The sequence below is a fragment of the Physeter macrocephalus genome, chromosome 3, assembly GCF_002837175.3.
Source record: "Physeter macrocephalus isolate SW-GA chromosome 3, ASM283717v5, whole genome shotgun sequence".
NCBI lineage: Eukaryota > Metazoa > Chordata > Mammalia > Artiodactyla > Physeteridae > Physeter > Physeter macrocephalus.
The window spans coordinates 5,525,030-5,542,111 of record NC_041216.1 but is presented as its reverse complement, the minus strand read 5'-3'; the positions used below and the strand labels follow the sequence as shown (position 1 = coordinate 5,542,111).

At 39.7% G+C, this 17,082-nt stretch overlaps 3 protein-coding genes across 5 annotated transcripts in view; all 3 read left to right on the top strand.

Annotated features, from left to right (window-relative positions):
• The window catches only part of RHBDL2 (rhomboid like 2), a 57,018-nt gene extending 55,686 nt beyond the window's left edge, over positions 1 to 1,332 (top strand). For all 3 annotated transcript variants that reach the window (XM_024125443.1, XM_055082872.1, XM_055082874.1), the window contains exon 8: positions 766 to 1,332. In XM_024125443.1, coding sequence (XP_023981211.1) covers positions 766 to 945 — 180 coding nt within the window. In that variant the 3' untranslated portion in view covers positions 946 to 1,332. The remainder of the gene's footprint in view (positions 1 to 765) is intronic.
• A 3,849-nt stretch (positions 1,333 to 5,181) lies between these two features.
• GJA9 (gap junction protein alpha 9) lies at positions 5,182 to 7,961 on the top strand. The gene has a single exon (XM_007108218.3). The coding sequence runs from the start codon at positions 5,399 to 5,401 to the stop codon at positions 6,941 to 6,943; it is 1,545 nt and encodes a 514-aa protein (XP_007108280.2). The 5' UTR covers positions 5,182 to 5,398; the 3' UTR covers positions 6,944 to 7,961.
• Positions 7,962 to 8,192: 231 nt separating this feature from the next.
• MYCBP (MYC binding protein) lies at positions 8,193 to 14,047 on the top strand. Its single transcript, XM_007108217.3, has 5 exons — positions 8,193 to 8,299; positions 8,480 to 8,552; positions 12,145 to 12,193; positions 12,438 to 12,567; positions 13,821 to 14,047. The coding sequence occupies exons 1-5, from the start codon at positions 8,216 to 8,218 to the stop codon at positions 13,863 to 13,865; spliced, it is 381 nt and encodes a 126-aa protein (XP_007108279.1). The 5' UTR covers positions 8,193 to 8,215; the 3' UTR covers positions 13,866 to 14,047.
• The last annotated feature ends 3,035 nt before the right edge of the window (positions 14,048 to 17,082 follow it).

The following is a 17,082-nucleotide window of genomic DNA, read 5'->3' as shown; positions in this document are numbered from 1 at the left end:
CGCAGGCTCCGGACGCGCAGGCTCAGCCGCTCCGCGGCATGTGGGATCTTCCCAGACCGGGGTACGAACCCGCGTCCCCTGCATCGGCAGGCGGACTCTCAACCACTGCGCCACCAGGGAAGCCCCGAAAGTCAGCCTTTTGGATTGTCCTTTTCACTTCTCTCTCTCATAGCCCTGACAACTGGCTCTAGTTCTCTGGTAGCTATTCCAAAAAAATCTGGTAGCTATTCCAAAAAACAGGAGTGAAGGGACTTCACAGAGAATAAAATGCAGATTGGAAAGCAGCAATAATTTGGGTCCAGATGAATTTACAATAAAAAGAAAACTGACATAGATTTCCAGTTTTATTGAAATTGGTCTTTGAATTTGGTAGTTTCCATTTGACTATCGGTGTGTATTTTTTAATTTAGACATTCCATTTATGTGGGATCAGATTATGCTCCTATAGAGATCCCTCATGGCACCTCAACTCTTACTCTCTTGGTTGGACTTACATAGAACCATCCTAAACACAATGATGACCAAGAATAAAGAGAAATGATGGCTCTGTCTTGTGTACTCAGAGTCAGTGAACTGATATTTTTTTTTAGCTTTGCATGATTTGGAATATCTCCTCTCTGTGCACATGGAGTTTTTTTGTCTCACCACCTTGCTGTTCAGACTTTTAAGACTCTTTGACTGGGATGGTATTTGTTTTTTAAACAGCTGAAATATGCAATTAACATTTTCTTCACTTATTCCCATTTTTTCCCCTTTTTTCTCAAGGTGTCTTTTGCAGCTCACATTGCAGGCGGATTTGCTGGAATGTCCATTGGTTATACCGTGTTCAGCTGCTTTGATAAGGCACTGCTGAAAGATCCAAGGTTTTGGATAGCAATTGCAGCTTATTTAGCTTGCGTCTTATTTGCTGTGTTTTTCAACATTTTCCTATCCCCAGCGAACTGACTTGCCCCTAACACAAACCAATTAATAAAAAGAGCCATCTGGGAAAAAACTGGAGAACTCTCTATGAAGAAACAGAGAAGTTCCAGCAAATGCTAACAATTTTATAAAGAGGACAAAACACCCTTGAAGTCATCAGTTTCAAAGACTACTTACAAAAGGAGTTAGGGTTTAAGGAAGGGGCTCTTCTGTGCATGAGGGGGAAGAGGAAGAAAGAAAAGGGAAGGGAAGTGAGAACCAAAGATTGGCTCTTTCCCAGGCGTGCCGCATGAGGGTATGTATCTTCTAAAAGAGACTTGCTCTCCTAGGAGGGTACACTATAGAGATTGCTTGATAGAATCCACAAATAATGTTCTATGCTGAAAATAAAAACTTTTCACATCTGTCAGACTATTGATTATCACTTTCCATCACTGTTCGAGTCGATAAGTCACTGTTTGGGGTGCTTTATATGCATTATTGCTCATCTTTTTAACAACCCAGAAAGTTATGATTATTATAAACAACAAGAATAATATCTTTGCTTACACTTTAAAATGCTTTGGATTGTTGGGTCAAAGAGTATAGTACTATTAACATAATAAAGTCAAATAGAAATTTTCTCTATCTCAGGAATACAACTGAATTTTAGAAGTTTGATGCTTCTGCAAGTCCTTTGAACTATATAAAGCTTTCAAAAAGGAACTAAAGACTCTAGAACCTGTTATAGCTTGTGGGATCTTAGTTCCCCGACCAAGGACTGAACGCCGGCCATGGCAGTGAAAGCTCCAAGTCCTAACCACTGGACCACCAGGGAATTGCCTAAATTACTTTTTAAAAAAATTAATTAATTAATTAATTTTTGGCTCAGTTGGGTCTTTGTCGCTGGGGCTTTCTCTAGCTGTGGCGAGCGGGGGCTACTCTTTGTTGCGGTGTGCGGGCTTCTCATTGTGGTGGCTTCTCTTGTTGCGGAGCATGGGCTCTAGGTGTGAGGGCTTCAGTAGTTGTGGCTCGCGGGCTCTAGAGCGCAGGCTCAGTAGTTGTGGTGCACGGGCTTAGTTGCTCTGCGGCATGTGGGATCTTCCTGGACCAGGGCTTGAACCCGTGTCCTCTGCATTGGTAGGCGGATTCTTAACCACTGCGCCACCAGGGAAGCCCCTGAATTACCTTTTAAACAGCTGTATACATTTATATTCTTACTGATAGCATATGAGAGTAACAGTTTCCTCATACTTTTGCCAAAAGCAGGTATTATAAATCTTGAAAACATTTACATTTTGATAGTTAAAAAATAATACTTTATTTTAATTTGTATTTCTCTGACTACTAATGAAGCTTAGTTTTTTAAAGTTTACTAATAATTTATAATTTATATATTACACATAATATATAATTTATATAATACATAATATACAAATATGAATATATATATTTTTTCCTGATGAAAGGGTTGCATTTAATTTGAAAATTAGCTATAGTTGGCAAAGAAGCCCAGGGAAGAAATATTTATCTGCCATCGCCAATCCACTAGGTCACTAGCTCTGAAGAGAGATCTTTAATGACCTAAAGTGCAATGTAATTGTTAATAACAGAAAACTAGACAGAGAAACAGGATTCATCTAACTATGAAATCGGACATGACCCATTGATTATTCAGACTGATGACTAAGAAGTTATTATCTAGTTAGATTATTTTGGTACTAGAAACATCGTTCACATTACCAAAAACTGTGGTGTCTTTCTGGGTTCCCCGGGGGGCAAAGTTACCATTAAAAAAAGCACACAAACATCTGGTGTTTTAAATGTGACATCTCTGAATTATAGAGGAGCCATTTATTCAGCTTAATTTGGGGCTCATAATTTTAGTCTCCTAATCTGTGCTGTAGTATTAGAAATATTGGAAATATTCTTTATGTGTGCTGCCCAGTAAGGTAGCCACTAAGCACATGTAGCTATTTACATTTAATTAAAATTAAATAAAATTAAAAACTCAGTGCCTCTGTTACACAAGCCACGTTGCAAGTGCTCAATAGCTATGTGTTTCTAGTGGCCATCTTATTGGACAGTGCAGATAGAGTCTATTCCAACACTGCTGCAAAAAGTTCCACCGGATTTAAAAAAAAAAAAAAAGTTCTATTGGGTAGCGCTGTTTTAGAAGCAGGAATGAAGACAGAGATGGATTTTAGCTGATGCCTGACTCACTCACTGCACTGAACCAAACTGAATCTGCTCTACATCTGCAAAGGGACACATTCAGAGATTAAGCTGAAGATGGCTGTGGTATAACTTTTAAGCATGATCTGCTTCAGATTTACCTAAACTGAGAAAGGTCTGTGTTAATCTCTCTGACTTAGCTAATTAAGAGTCATTTGAAATTTTTTTTTTCTTTTGAATTCTAGAGTACTGTATCTGTGTATATTAGTATTTGTGTCATTCGCTATGAAAGCTTTAGGACCTAAGATTTGAAGCTAAATAATAGTACTTCTTCTTTCAGGAAATACCATGCACTTGTTCTTTAAGGAAAAAAAAAAACTTTAATTTCTTTTGGTGATTTTAACAGTAAAGTGCTCATGGTAAAAGAAAAAATTAAAAAATATATAATTATAAAAAATTAAGTCAGTTGTAATCACACTACCCAGAGATAATCATAGTTAATATTTTGATGAATATCCTAGGCTTTATTGGATGCATCTCTACATATCAATAAATTTACAATAATGGGGCCATATTATTCTATATTTTAGAATGTGAATGTTACTGAAACAATATATCAATGTCTTTTTATGTTAGTATATATTTATTATTTCTATTGGTTGCATAGTACCACACTGTGGATGTACTATTATTTATATGTACAATACTGTCTTTCTTGTATTGATAATTATTTTGGATATTTTCAAGTTATGATTATTATAAACAACAATAATATCTTTGCTTACACTTTAAAATGCTTTGGATTGTTGGGTCATTTATTAACATAATAAAGTCAAATAGAAATTTTCTCTATATCAGGAATACAACTCAATTTTAGAAGTTTGATGCTTCTGCCTTTTGAACTATATAAAGCTTTCAAAAAGGAACTAAAGACTCTAGAACCTGTTATATAAAAAGTCAAAACTTTCACTATTTGACATACCTAATTTAAATAATTAAACTTGTAAGAGAAAACAGATGATTTCTTAATATCTCTTTCATGAAAACTTCAAGTGTGCTTAGAGAGGAAGAATAACAGTTTAGTAAAACAGTTAAGAGCTGACTTTAGAGCCACAGTGATTGAGTTTGAATACCAGTTCTAGCTGTGTAATCTTGGGTAATTTAAGGTGTGCCTCAGTTTCCTGATCTGTAAAATGGGGGAACAACATACCTACCTCATAGGATTTTTGTGATGAACATATCTTGTAGCTATAATATCCCAGTATGTTGTTTGATTGTGTAACATTTCCCTTTCTATAAGGGATATAGGACATACATTTATATGTTAAATGAAAGTGAATGAAAACATTCACTCTTTTTTTCTTTCCTTTGGGATATATTTTCTCTTAGATATCCTAGGGTTTCAACTCTAATATGGAACCTAATGGCTCATAATCCAAGCATCTATATTATAACTTGCCCCATTGCTCCCTCCACAAAGCAAGCTACATGTCTTAAAAAGGTCAAATACTGTTATAATGAAAATTTCTATAATACTACCACCATACCAATGATCCATTTATTTCAAGCACTATCTAATAACATCCTGGTAGTACAAAATAGTTGAGAATTTTTGGAAAATTTTCACAGCAAAGTTAGTAATAATTTCATAAATATATTACTGAAATGATTTCTGAAAATGCTCAAAAACTGCCAGAAAGAAACTAGAATTTAGACATTTGAATGTGGATTAAAAAACTAATCTACATTGTTATAGCGAGAGCCAGATTTGTTTCTTTTGGTTTCTTTAAATGCTGTATTTTACTGGATTATGAAATGAAACATGCCTTTTCCTTTGCGCATAAATGAGATTTTAAAATCATTGACTTTGGTTATAGTTTTAATATAAAATAATCTTAATAGGTTTGTAAGATCAAGTCAGTGGTTTTAGGAACCTCTCCAAAAGTTCTCAGTTAAAAAAAAATAAAACAACAAACTTCAGGTGAGTAAGAAGACTCTTTTCTTACAGGAATTCCTATAATTCTGTTCTTCATAGGAGGGAATATATACACCCCTCCTCCAGGTATCTTTTTTTTTCCCATTGCATTGTAAGGTCTAAACATAAATGATTTTATATTCCTGACATCTTAAACATATTCTTGGTAACAGATTATTACAAATTTCTAGGGAAAAAAGTAGAGCAACCAGCATGCTGAAAGAGTGATGCTTTGTTCATATTTTGGCCATAGGTTTGCCTTAAGAAAAAGCACACCCTTCAGAATGGAAGAATTTATCTGCCACCTATTTGATGGGGTTCAGAGCTAAGATGGCTGACTAAGTAAACATGGGGGACTGGAATTTCCTTGGAGGCATTCTGGAGGAAGTTCACATCCACTCCACCATGATTGGAAAGATGTGGCTCACCGTCCTGTTCATATTTCGAATGCTTGTTCTGGGTGTAGCTGCTGAAGATGTCTGGAATGATGAGCAGTCTGGCTTCATCTGTAATACAGAACAACCTGGCTGCAGAAATGTATGCTATGATCAGGCCTTTCCTATCTCCCTCATTAGATACTGGGTTTTGCAGGTGATATTTGTGTCTTCACCATCCCTGGTCTACATGGGCCATGCTTTGTACCAACTGAGAGTTCTGGAGAAGGAGAGGCAGATGAAGAAAGCTCAACTGAGGGGTGAACTGGAGGAGGTAGAGCTTGAAATGCCTGGGGATCGGAGGAGACTGGAGCAAGAACTGCGTCAGCTTGAGCAAAGGAAACTAAATAAAGCTCCACTCAGAGGAACCTTGCTTTGCACTTATGTGATACACATTTTCACTCGCTCTGTGGTTGAAGTTGGGTTCATGATTGGACAGTACCTTTTATATGGATTTCATTTAGAGCCTCTATTTAAATGCCACGGCCACCCGTGTCCAAATATAATTGATTGTTTTGTCTCAAGACCCACAGAAAAGACGATATTCCTATTATTTATGCAATCCATAGCTACTGTTTCACTTTTCTTAAATGTTCTAGAAATATTCCATCTAGGTTTTAAAAAGATTAAAAGAGGGCTTTGGGGACAATATAAATTGAGGGATGAACATAATGAATTTTGTACCAACAAGTCAAAACAAAACCTTGCCAAATATCAAAACACATCTGCAAATTCACTGAAACGATTCTCTTCTGCACCTGATTACAGTCTGTTAGTGGAAAAGCAAACACACACAGCAACGTACCCTGGTTTAAATCCACCTGCATTTCAGACAGATCCTGATAATCACAGTGGAAATGATGACAAAGGCATTTTGGATGAACAGGAAACGCTACTTTCTGAGATGTGTATGCTTAGTACTACCTGTGGTCATCTTCAAAACATCAACTCAAGTAATAAAGAAGACACTCATAAAATATCTGGAAAAGAAGTTAAAGGTAACCAGTTGAGGGGGAAAAGAGAAATTGATGGCAAAGACAGCAAAAGGAACCACTCCTCTAAAGGTCACTGTTCTATTCCAGGTGATGCTATAGATCTGAACAACCACACGGCGCAGTCACCCCAAACAGCTTTCTCTCTGCCAGCTAACTACACCTGGAAACCGAAATGGCTTCGTGCTACTCGGGGTCCTTCTGCAGAAAATGAAAACCAGGCATTACCTCCTAAAGGTAACCTCAAGGGCCAGCTCAGAGAGGGCACAATCAGAACGCTTCCTCCTTCACAGGGAGACATCCATCCACTTGACATTCCAGACACTCCTGATTCTTTGGGAGGGCTGTCCTTTGGATCCGAGTTGGTCAGAACCTGCAGTAACCCTATTGCTTGTCCTCCAAATCATTTAGTGTCGCTGACAAACAACCTCATTGGTAGGCGGGCTCCCACAGACCTTCAGATCTGAACAGCTGTTGGCTTTTAGACATTCTGTGTATTACATTATCAAAGAAGTAGCTAATGATGGTTGAGCACAGAAAAAACAGATAGGGCAGCTCTACAGACCAGCTGTTTAGACAGACAACTGAAAACCCATTTAAAAAAGGGAAAATGGCTCTTATTCTGAATTGGGAAGGAGTAGTTTCAAGTTCAAAGACATAGAGTTACCAAATCAGGACTACTTTTCTACAGGCTCCCTTCAGAATAACACTAATTTTGGGAAAATCACATGTCAGAATCGAAGCTAAATGGAACCAGGTTTTTCCTTGAAGGGAGCACAGCCTTCAGAGATTGTTCTTAATCTATGTAATTCTCTCTTTTGGTTATTAATCTTTTACTTCTGGACACTGATTATACTTTGTTTGCCCCTGGGACTTAACGCAGTTTCTTTATAGACTGCAACCTGATCTGTCTTGAATATAATCATAATGTTGCTATCTAGGTGAATAAAATCCTAAAAAGATTGGTCGCTTTCTTTCACCAGTTTATAGATAGCATCGTGTTTCAGTGCCAGGATCGGAGTCTTGGCTCTACTACTCACTGGTTATCTATACCTGACAGTTTACTAACAGTACCTACCTTACAGGGACGGTGTGAGAATTAAAATAAGAAACATATGTGTTTAACGCACTGCCAGGCACACAGTAAGCGCTCAAAAGTGCTAGCTATTATTAGCACATTACTGCTCACCCTCCGGAGGCCCACATCAAGTTGGCCACAAAACAAGGAAACTCCAAATATAAGAGCTGGAGCCCAAACAGACGATTCTAAGCAGTCCTCCAGCCATTGGAAATCCAAGGGTTGCCCTCGTTAGTGCGCCCTTTTTCAAGATGGGAGTCGACAAGCCAGTACACACACGCTGCCAGAGCTCCTGAGGTCCTAGTTGAGACAGATCCGCCCACTCCCGGTGTCAGGAGACCCCAGTCTCTGGAATGAGTTCTAGTGCTCCAGGGCTCAGTAGGCCCCGCCCCCTGGCGCCACGCCCATCTTTGGCCCCACCTGGACACTTGTCCGGAGTTACCAAAACCCAGCCTCCTACGAAGTAACCGAATCTGTGCGAGAACCGGAAGAGGAAGGAGAAGTGCTGCTTTGCTAGACAGAGGGGCGGGCGTACGCAGTCTCCTTTGGCTCAGCTCACTATGGGGCATTCAGAGCGTCCCGGTCGCCATGAAAACGGGCCACACCCCGGCGGTCCCGGACCGTGGTTCGCAAGTGCGCAGGCGCGCGCGCCCTTCCGCGCATGAGCAGTGCTGCTCCGAGCCCGCCCGCCACGGTCTCCGGCGCCAGCTACGCCGCTGCCGCTGTCACTATGGCCCATTACAAAGTGAGGGGGGCGCGGCGTGGCTGGGGGCGTGCGGGCGGTAGCCAGCCGCTGGTCGGCTCGGGTGGGAGTGGGGGCGCGCGCGCAGGTCTGGGGGGCTTGAGGTGGCGAGGCGGAGGCGGCGTTGCCGGACTCCCAGCGCCTTCTTCCTGCTCCGGCCACTGACCCGCCGTGTCTCCTCAGGCCGCCGACTCGAAGCGCGAGCAGTTCCGGAGGTACTTGGAGAAGTCGGGGGTGCTGGACACGCTGACCAAGGGTGAGCATGGGCCAGGAGAGGGTTCCTCGTGACCTCGTCGTGCTCCTCGGCGCTGCGCCCCAGACGGGCTGTGGCGTGGGGCAGGAGGGGAACAGGTGGGACCCGTCCCGGGTCCAGCGAGGTGGGCCTCGGTGTTCAGCGGGGACCCGCTCGCGCCTGGCTGCCGGCCGCCGCCGGGGTCGGGTAGCCTCGCTCTCGGTACCGCTCTCGCCGCAGGGAGTGAAACTCTTGCAGCTGTTGCGAAGTCCCTCCAACTTCCGTTGCTTTGCCTTGAGCAGCCGCAGTGAGCATGTTTGCTAAAGACCTTGAGAGCCCAACTCCTCCCTCCTGACACTTTTTTCGGAGCCCTCAAAATCCTGTACAGAAACACTTTCCTTTGAACAAAGGGCAAGTGGGGAAATGACCAGGTTTGAAAGCGGGCTATAAAGTAGCTAAGTGAACCTAATCCCCGAAGTAGCGGTTTGGCTGTGGCTTTTCAACCGAACCCCGTTTCGTAGTCTATATCAATTCCTACTTTGTGCAGATTTCACAGTTAAAGTAGAATCACAGTTTAAAGAGCTGAGGGCACATCAAAACGGTTATATTGTTTTCACTTTAAAAAATGGAAGCTGTTACACTGTATCTCTTACTCTGGGGTTCAAGATCTAAGTAGATGAATAAGGTGCTTGAAACTGGAGGGTTCCAAGAGGTAGTGTGGATACTGCTTATTTCATTAGCTAAGCCGTAAGGCGAATGCCTGTTATGTATCACTCAACTCACTGGCTGGAACTTTCAAGGGTGCAGAACAGAGGAGTTGGCAGGGATGATGATCTGGGTCCATATGTGAAGTACAGTAAGTATCTGGGAAATAATTTGGTAACTTCTCTTTGGCCAGAAGCAAAAGTTAGGAGAAAATTCTAGGAGAATAACAACTCTGGGTCTTAGCAGAATGCAGGGCTTATAATTCCCAAGCATGGGCTGGTAATTTTGAGTTGCTACCTTAGGTTCAGGTACCAGTTAACTATTTCTTTGCAAATAAGTTTCAGTAAACATTTAAGGGACTACATGAAAGCACTTGTGCTGTCATCAGGGGAGGTATCACAGACTCTTGGAATTTCATCAACCTCCCCCACCCCTCAAAAAACTCCACAAGCGCACTTCTTTCATTTATTTAACCATTTTATTCAGGTGTCTGTTCTAGGCACCGGGGATACAACAGTGGGGGAAAAAAAAAAGTCCCTGCTCTAAATGAACTTATATCCTAGTTGGGGGAGACAGATAAACCATAGTGTCAACCAGCGGTAAGTGTTATGAAAAAAACATAGCAAAGTAAGGGGATAAGGAGGATGGGTGTGCCATTTTATATAGGGTGGTGAGGCAAGGCCTCTCTTAACATTTGAGCAGAGACCTGAATGAAGTGTGATGTTGAGTTTCAGGAAGTGTAAGGAGGCCAGAGTGGCTGGATGGAGTGAATGAAACTTACACTGGTAAGGACAGAGAAGTGAGGATAGTGGGAGGTAAATGAAGATATTCAGCCTTGTGGCCATACATGGATTTTCCTTCATGAGAGACTGGAAACCACGAGGCTTCTTTTCCCTTACTGACATCTACTGGTATTCCCCCTCGACTTTCCCAGATTTCCAGTCTCCTAAGTAACATCAGACAATAGAGTATCTACTGATATGATCTATTTAAAGTTTGATTTTGTGTACTTTACACAGATTTAACTTATAATTTTTATCCAGCTTATTTCCACATTAAAACGCTATAGGGATGGCTAAAGATAAAGATAAGTCATTTGGAAGAAGAGGCATTTTAGTTATTTTGAGCACTGTATCAACCTCTAAAAATCCTGGCTGCTAAGGCAAAAAGGGAAACACTGGGTATAGAGTTCTTGTCTGGTTAAAAGGAAGTATATTTCATCTATAGAAAAGCACAGGAAACTTGACATTTACATTATGTTCTGTAATTATCAACCTTGTAACTACCACTGACAAATTTAGAAGCTAAAAGAAAGGGTAGGGGAAGAAGGGAAGAGTAAGAGTATTCATAGCTTATAAAGTTAGAATTTGGTAGAGATCAGTGGAAATTAATGGAAGAAGAAACAGAGGCTTGAGTACATAGTTTCAAGAAAAAGGTAATAAGTAGAGGAATTAAAGTGTATTGTAACACTGAAAAGAAGAGGGAAGGAGAGGAGAGGGTAGTGATGATGTAAATATGCCAATTTCTCAAAAAACAGTGCTGTAAGTATGTTTAGAAGAGTATCAGAACTTAACGTAAGTTGTTAGTATTAGTTGCCCATTTGATTTTTTTAATACTGTCTATATTTGAAGGGTTATTACAACTCAAAACAATAAAAGGGAAGCATGTAAGTTGGTTTATGAGGTGTTCTTAAACTGGTGTCTAGATATGCACATTTTTTTGTGTGTAGATAGAGTTTTTTGTCTTTGATCAGATTTTTCAAAGAGTTCTGTGCACAAAAAAATTAACCACTGGTTTAGAGAGATTTTTACTTAGTAGTATATCCTAGAAGGAATGTGTTCAATAATAAGATGGAAAAGGTAGTGCTGACATGAACTATTGGATATGAAACCACTAAAGTATATATTTTAATATTGATTTGAGCATGTTGATTACTGGTAAAGTTTTTGGTTTGTGTTTGTTTAGCATGTTGTGTGTGAAACTTCATTCTTGAAGAACATTTTGAATTCAGAGCTTCTTCCTTCCAACAGTTGACCATAGCCCTGTTGATTCTCTACAGAGTTTTTCTTAAACGTATCTACCTTGTTTTCATCCCTCTATCACTCTAGTGCAGGTCACACTCTCCCTTTTTTTTTTTTTTGGCTGTGCCACGAGGCACACGGGATCTTAGTTCCCCAACCAGGGATTGAACCCGTGCCCCCTGCAGTGGAAGCGCAGAGTTGTAACCACTGGACTGCCAGGGGAATTCCCAGGTCACTCTCTTTAAACTGGATTACCATATCAGCCTCTTAATTGCTCTTCCTGCCTTTACATCCTTGTCCCACTTGTCAGTCTTCCACACAGGAGTCAAGAGTGATCCTGTCACTCCCCTGCTTATAACTGTTTAATTACATGCCATTTTGTTCTTAGGACCAAGGCCTGACTGAACTTGCAGGATCCTCTAGTCTCCTCCCTAACCACCTTTCCAGCTTCCTTTCCTGCCCCCCTTTTCACAACTCCATCTAGACACACTTGAATTTTCAGTTCCTCAGTATGTTGTTTTTTGCCCCTGGCCTTCCCTTTTTATCTGAAACCACTGCCTAGGTCTCAGGTCTTATTTCTCTTTCTTGGGGATGCCTTCCCTGGTGCCCTGGGCTGAGTTAGGTGTTCTTCCAATGTGCTCCTATAACCCATTACCCTATATTGCTGCTTGATAGTCTTTTTATGTCTAGTTCCTTGTTTATCTTTTGCACTAGACTGTAAATTCATTGAGAGCAGCAACCTTGTCTGTCTTGTTCACCATGGTATGGACAGTCCTAGCAATGTGCGTGGTGTATAATAGACACTCAGTATTTACTGGGGTATGGAATATAATTTAAGCCATTTTAATTTAAGACTTTAATTGTTGTTTTTTCTGCTTTTTGATTTGCAGTTTTGGTAGCCTTATATGAAGAACCAGAGAAACCTAATAGTGCTTTGGAGTATCCTTTTCATTTTTCAAGTCAGAAAAAGGCCTTTATTTTTTTGAACTCGTATTTTTTCACATAGATGATAACCTTTAAAATGCTTTTGATTATTGAAAAAATTACTTTCTTTGAGTATTTGGATTTTGATCTCTGGGTAAATATTTGTGGTAGGGTGGGGTAACTCTCATCAGAGAATTATTTCAGAAGGCTATTTCATTAGTTTCATTGAGCTCAAGTAAATTCTTAACTTTTATATTAGTTTTTTAAAGCATCACTTAGGAGCTGCTACCCCAGAAAATCCAGAAATAGAGCTGCTTCGCCTAGAATTGGCAGAAATGAAAGAGAAATATGAAGCTATTGTAGAAGAAAATAAAAAACTGAAAACAAAGGTAAAATTTTTGAAAGAATTCATATTAAAAATAATGTCACCTTTAATGATTATATGACCAAAACCTCACTAAAATGGACAGTAGGGGAGGGAGGTGGGTGAATATCAATCTCAGTTAACTGCAAGGCCAAGCTGATGCCCTGTCTAGAAAACCACAAGCAAACTGTAAATAGGATGAGCAAAGTGTGGTCAAGAAGAGGTTCTTGGGAACCTTCATCGACAAAAAGATGAAAATATCGGTTAATGATTAGTGGTTTATAAGTAAATGGAGATTTCTTAGAGTCTTAGGCAGTTGACTTAATAGGTCAATACAGGGCCACCGCTTTGCTAATGGAACCCCTTAGATTGTGCAGTGCACAATCTGCGTAGTCACGTGGTGGCCCTGTAATGTGTTAACTCTGTAAACTTGTTTGCACTTAACCTCGGTACATTTGCTTGTCCTTAATTTTGTCTAGTGCTGAAGTTTTTTCTTTGTTTAAGCTCCCGTGAGAATTTTCATAAAGTTCAAAAGTTTAAGTCTTTGAGGTTTTACCAGATCTGAATCACATAATGCATTTCACGTGACTCTAGGCATTTCTCATGATGTGTTTTATCTTCTCAACCTTGTGAGATAAGTGACACAGGTGCACAGACTATTTTGTAGGTGAGGAAACTAAAGCACAGTGAAGTCTAATTAGCTTCTCAAATCTGACAGCTAACTGGAACAACTCAAATCTTAGTGCAGTGTTGCAGCAGACCCCAGCTCGGCATAACAGAAAATTCAGTGTCTGAAATTATCCGAGATCCCACAGTGTGTAGATGCCACACAACTTTTTGGCACCTTTTAAGTCAAAAGCGTTAGCTGCTCCTCATTGGCTAGATTAATGTACGTCACATAATTCTTTTTTTCTGCTTTTTAGGAGAAAGTTCAGTAAACTTATGGTGGAGAGGAAGAAAGTACCTTAGTATAAGCCACAACATCTTTGGGAAGATATAGATTATTGCATATCAAGTATTTGTGTAGTGCAGTCATGAATGGGAATTAAGTTTTAGTTTCCCAGTAATTTTAAAGGTTTATTTAAAACGAATTTTCACTAGGTTTGATTATATTAAATATTAAAATCACTGAGTGGTTTAAAAAGGATAGGATTTTAATATAAACTTACTGATTCAGTAATTAAATTGAATACAATAGTTAACTCGTTTTGTTACTATTAAGTTTTTTACCCAATTTAGAATCAAATTCACCTAAACTCCTCTGTCTTTGCCCTATAGCTTGCTCAGTATGAACCACCTCAGGAGGAGAAGCGTGCTGAATAGGATTCTTCTCAGTTGAAAAGACACTGAAAAATGGTTTTGTATGACTTGAATAGTTTGTATAGTATATAATCTTTTCTGAACAGATGCGATAGCACTCTTTTAATATGTTAAATTCACCTATCACACTTTAACTGTTATAAACACATATACTTAGAATCACCAATAAAAACTCAATATAACTTTCTTTGGGTCTTAAAAGCAGGAGAATCAAAAGGGAATCCTGACAAAAAATCTAAACACAGCCATCTAATTCATTACCTTAAAAGACATTCTGTTTATTAGTCTGACTAGGAATGATGGTACTGGTTGTATTTTAGCCAAGGAAGTTTAGCATGGAGCTATTCCTTGGTTTAATTCAGGATATGAACACAGGTACAGTCATTCTTTAAAATGAAGATGACACTGTTGTTTATATTCTCTGTAGGCAGCTGGAGAGATCTGTGTGACATAAGATACTGTTACATGGGGTCTCATGAATCTTCTGCTCTTGTTTATATAATGTGGAACAAATGACTCTTCTTTGCCACCACTTTGCCTTAGATAACTGTGTGTGTGCCAGTGTGAACTCTGACACCACGTTTCCTTCTATGCAATCATGCCGTATCTGATAATGTTGCCTTGCTTTACTGTGTGCTTCCGTGGGTCCCAGTTGCACATTGGCCTTTCTGTGTTGTTTTTCAACTTGCTATAATAGCAGTTATCCTGATTGTAATTTATATAACTTTAAAGAGAATCACACTGTTCCCCCGCCTTACTTGTTGCTTAGCTGAACACAGAACAGAGGCAATATAAAATTCTGGGTTCACGCACAAGCTGGGACAAGAAGGGGAATAAGCCATATATTCTGGAAAATTATAGTTTGCGGGTATAATTATGTAGTGCTTTTTCCCCTCAAAGTATTTTTCTAGCCTTGAATTCATTTTATCTTCATTATCCCTGTGAAGTAGGTAGGCAAGTATGAGGGGAGGTGGGGTGCTGAATTTTTAGGCCAAAGACTGATATGAATACAAATTATTTACTAATTGTAGAACCTTGGGCACATCACTTAATTGCTCTGAGATTCACTTTCCTCATCTGTTAAATGGGAATAATATCTGTGCTGCCTACCTCACAGGGTTGTTGTGAGGGTCAAATGGAATGTATGTGAAAGATTTGTAAATGGTAAAGCACTATATTCTTGTTTGTTAGTCCTTTTTCCTTTCTTGGAAGACCTACAGTCAGATGTTTTGTGTTACTGATCACTTAATTTTCCTTATTGATTGACTAGCATTATTAAGAAGTAGTCCTATTTCATGTATTCTGTCCCTATTGTTAGAGAAATGTCTTTATTTTTTGGTGAAAACACACATAGAAAACAAAATCCAATGAAAGCTGGTTTAACTAGCAAAAGCCTCAGCACCTGCTGGAAACTGTGACCAAGCCAATCATAAGGGCATTTTAATCAGTCATGTTGGCAGGAATGTGGCAATGGTCTGTGCCTCTTCTAGTCACAAGTCTGTTTTTGGAGGGGAGTCAGATACAGTTGGAAGAACATTTACTTGAATTGGTTTATGTTTTACCAGTTCGAGTGCCTCCTACATGGACAGCAGTGGGCTGAGTGCTAGGTGTTATAAAGGTGAATGACTTGAAGTTAGCTATAAGCCATGTATATAACCAACTACAATGTGGGACAGGATGTGCTAAGAACCATAAATAATAATAAAACATGGCCCCATGGGGGTTTTGGAAGAGAGGGAGACTTGGCTTCCTTAAGCAATTGGTATGACAGTCCCTTTGTGGACAGGCAAGTAGAAATTTTTTCTGGCAGCCAACCCTCATTTGCTTTTTTCCCAGTGGGACTGGTATTAATATTTGTGTAAGTCAGATGACTGTCTCTTGTATCATGCTTTTGAACAGAATGGCAACCTGTGGGTTGGATAATCAGATCTTTTGGGGGAACTGACCTGCTTAAACTGCTGTATCAGTCAGTGCTATGAATTCAGGGTCAGCCTGGCCTCTGGAGGTCTTTTTCAACATTTCTATCAAGGATCTGGATGAAGACAGTATACAAGAAGATGCTCAGTGGAGTAAAAAAGGATCCAATCCATTTAGTTCCTGTTTGTTTCAGCTGCCTTACCTATAAAATGTAGATTTCGTTATCTTGCCTACCTCACAAGGTACTGTAAGGATCAAATTAAGCATAATGGATGTAAAAGTGCCTTGCAAATTGTAAAGGGCTACATACGGGTCAGATGGTAGTAATGCTAATTCTCTAAGTGCCACAAAGTTGGAAGGGCTGGTTGGTAGACTATATTGAAATGAGCTTGAAAATGATCAACAACTTGAAGTACCTAAACTTCACAGCCTAAGCCAAAAAGTTGAAATATCAAGTCTTACATTTAGGTTAAAAAATGTAGCTATACAAGTTTAGGCACTAGGATTGCTGACAAAGTACTAGTTCCAGTGACCATCAATGGGAACCACTTATACTCCATGGATATTTAAAAAAAAATTCCATTCTGTAAAGCATTAATAGAAATATTGTCCAGGTGCCAGGTGCTAAACAGTCACCCTGAAGGCTGTATTGGTCAGTATTGCATTGTAGGTGTCAGACATTTGATGGATGTTGACAAGCTCAGTTGCATATAAAGGAGAGTGCATTTGAAACTATAAGGCTGTGTTGTCCAATACGGTAGCCACTAGCCACATCTGGCAATTAAAATTAAACAAAATTAAAAATTCAGTTCCTCAGTCACACTAGCAACAATTGAGCAGTGTAGATGTAGAACATTTCTATCATCACAGGAAGTGCTATTGGACATTACTGTAGAAGGAATGGCTGAAGGAACTGAGTATGTTTAATGTGGAACAGAGAAGACAGTGGGTAATGAAGACTGTAATCTAATATTTGAGGTGCTGTCATGAAAAAGATGAAGACCACTGCTTATAGACTCTGGTATATAAGCTCCAGGGAGTGTGATTTTTGGCCTGAATAAGAGACTTTTAAACAAAGTTTTACCACAGTGGAATTGGATGCCTATTGAGATAGTGAGCTCTCTTCCCTGGGATCTATTGAAGTGTATGCTGCATGTCTATCAGAGACACTGTAGAGTGGATTCTCTTTAGGTGAGAGGTTGGACTAGATGACGTCTAAGTATGTGTCCTACCTTTAACTTCGACATTCAGACAGAACCAAGTCCCAGATTTGCATACATGCTTTCCCTTCGTAATCAAGAAG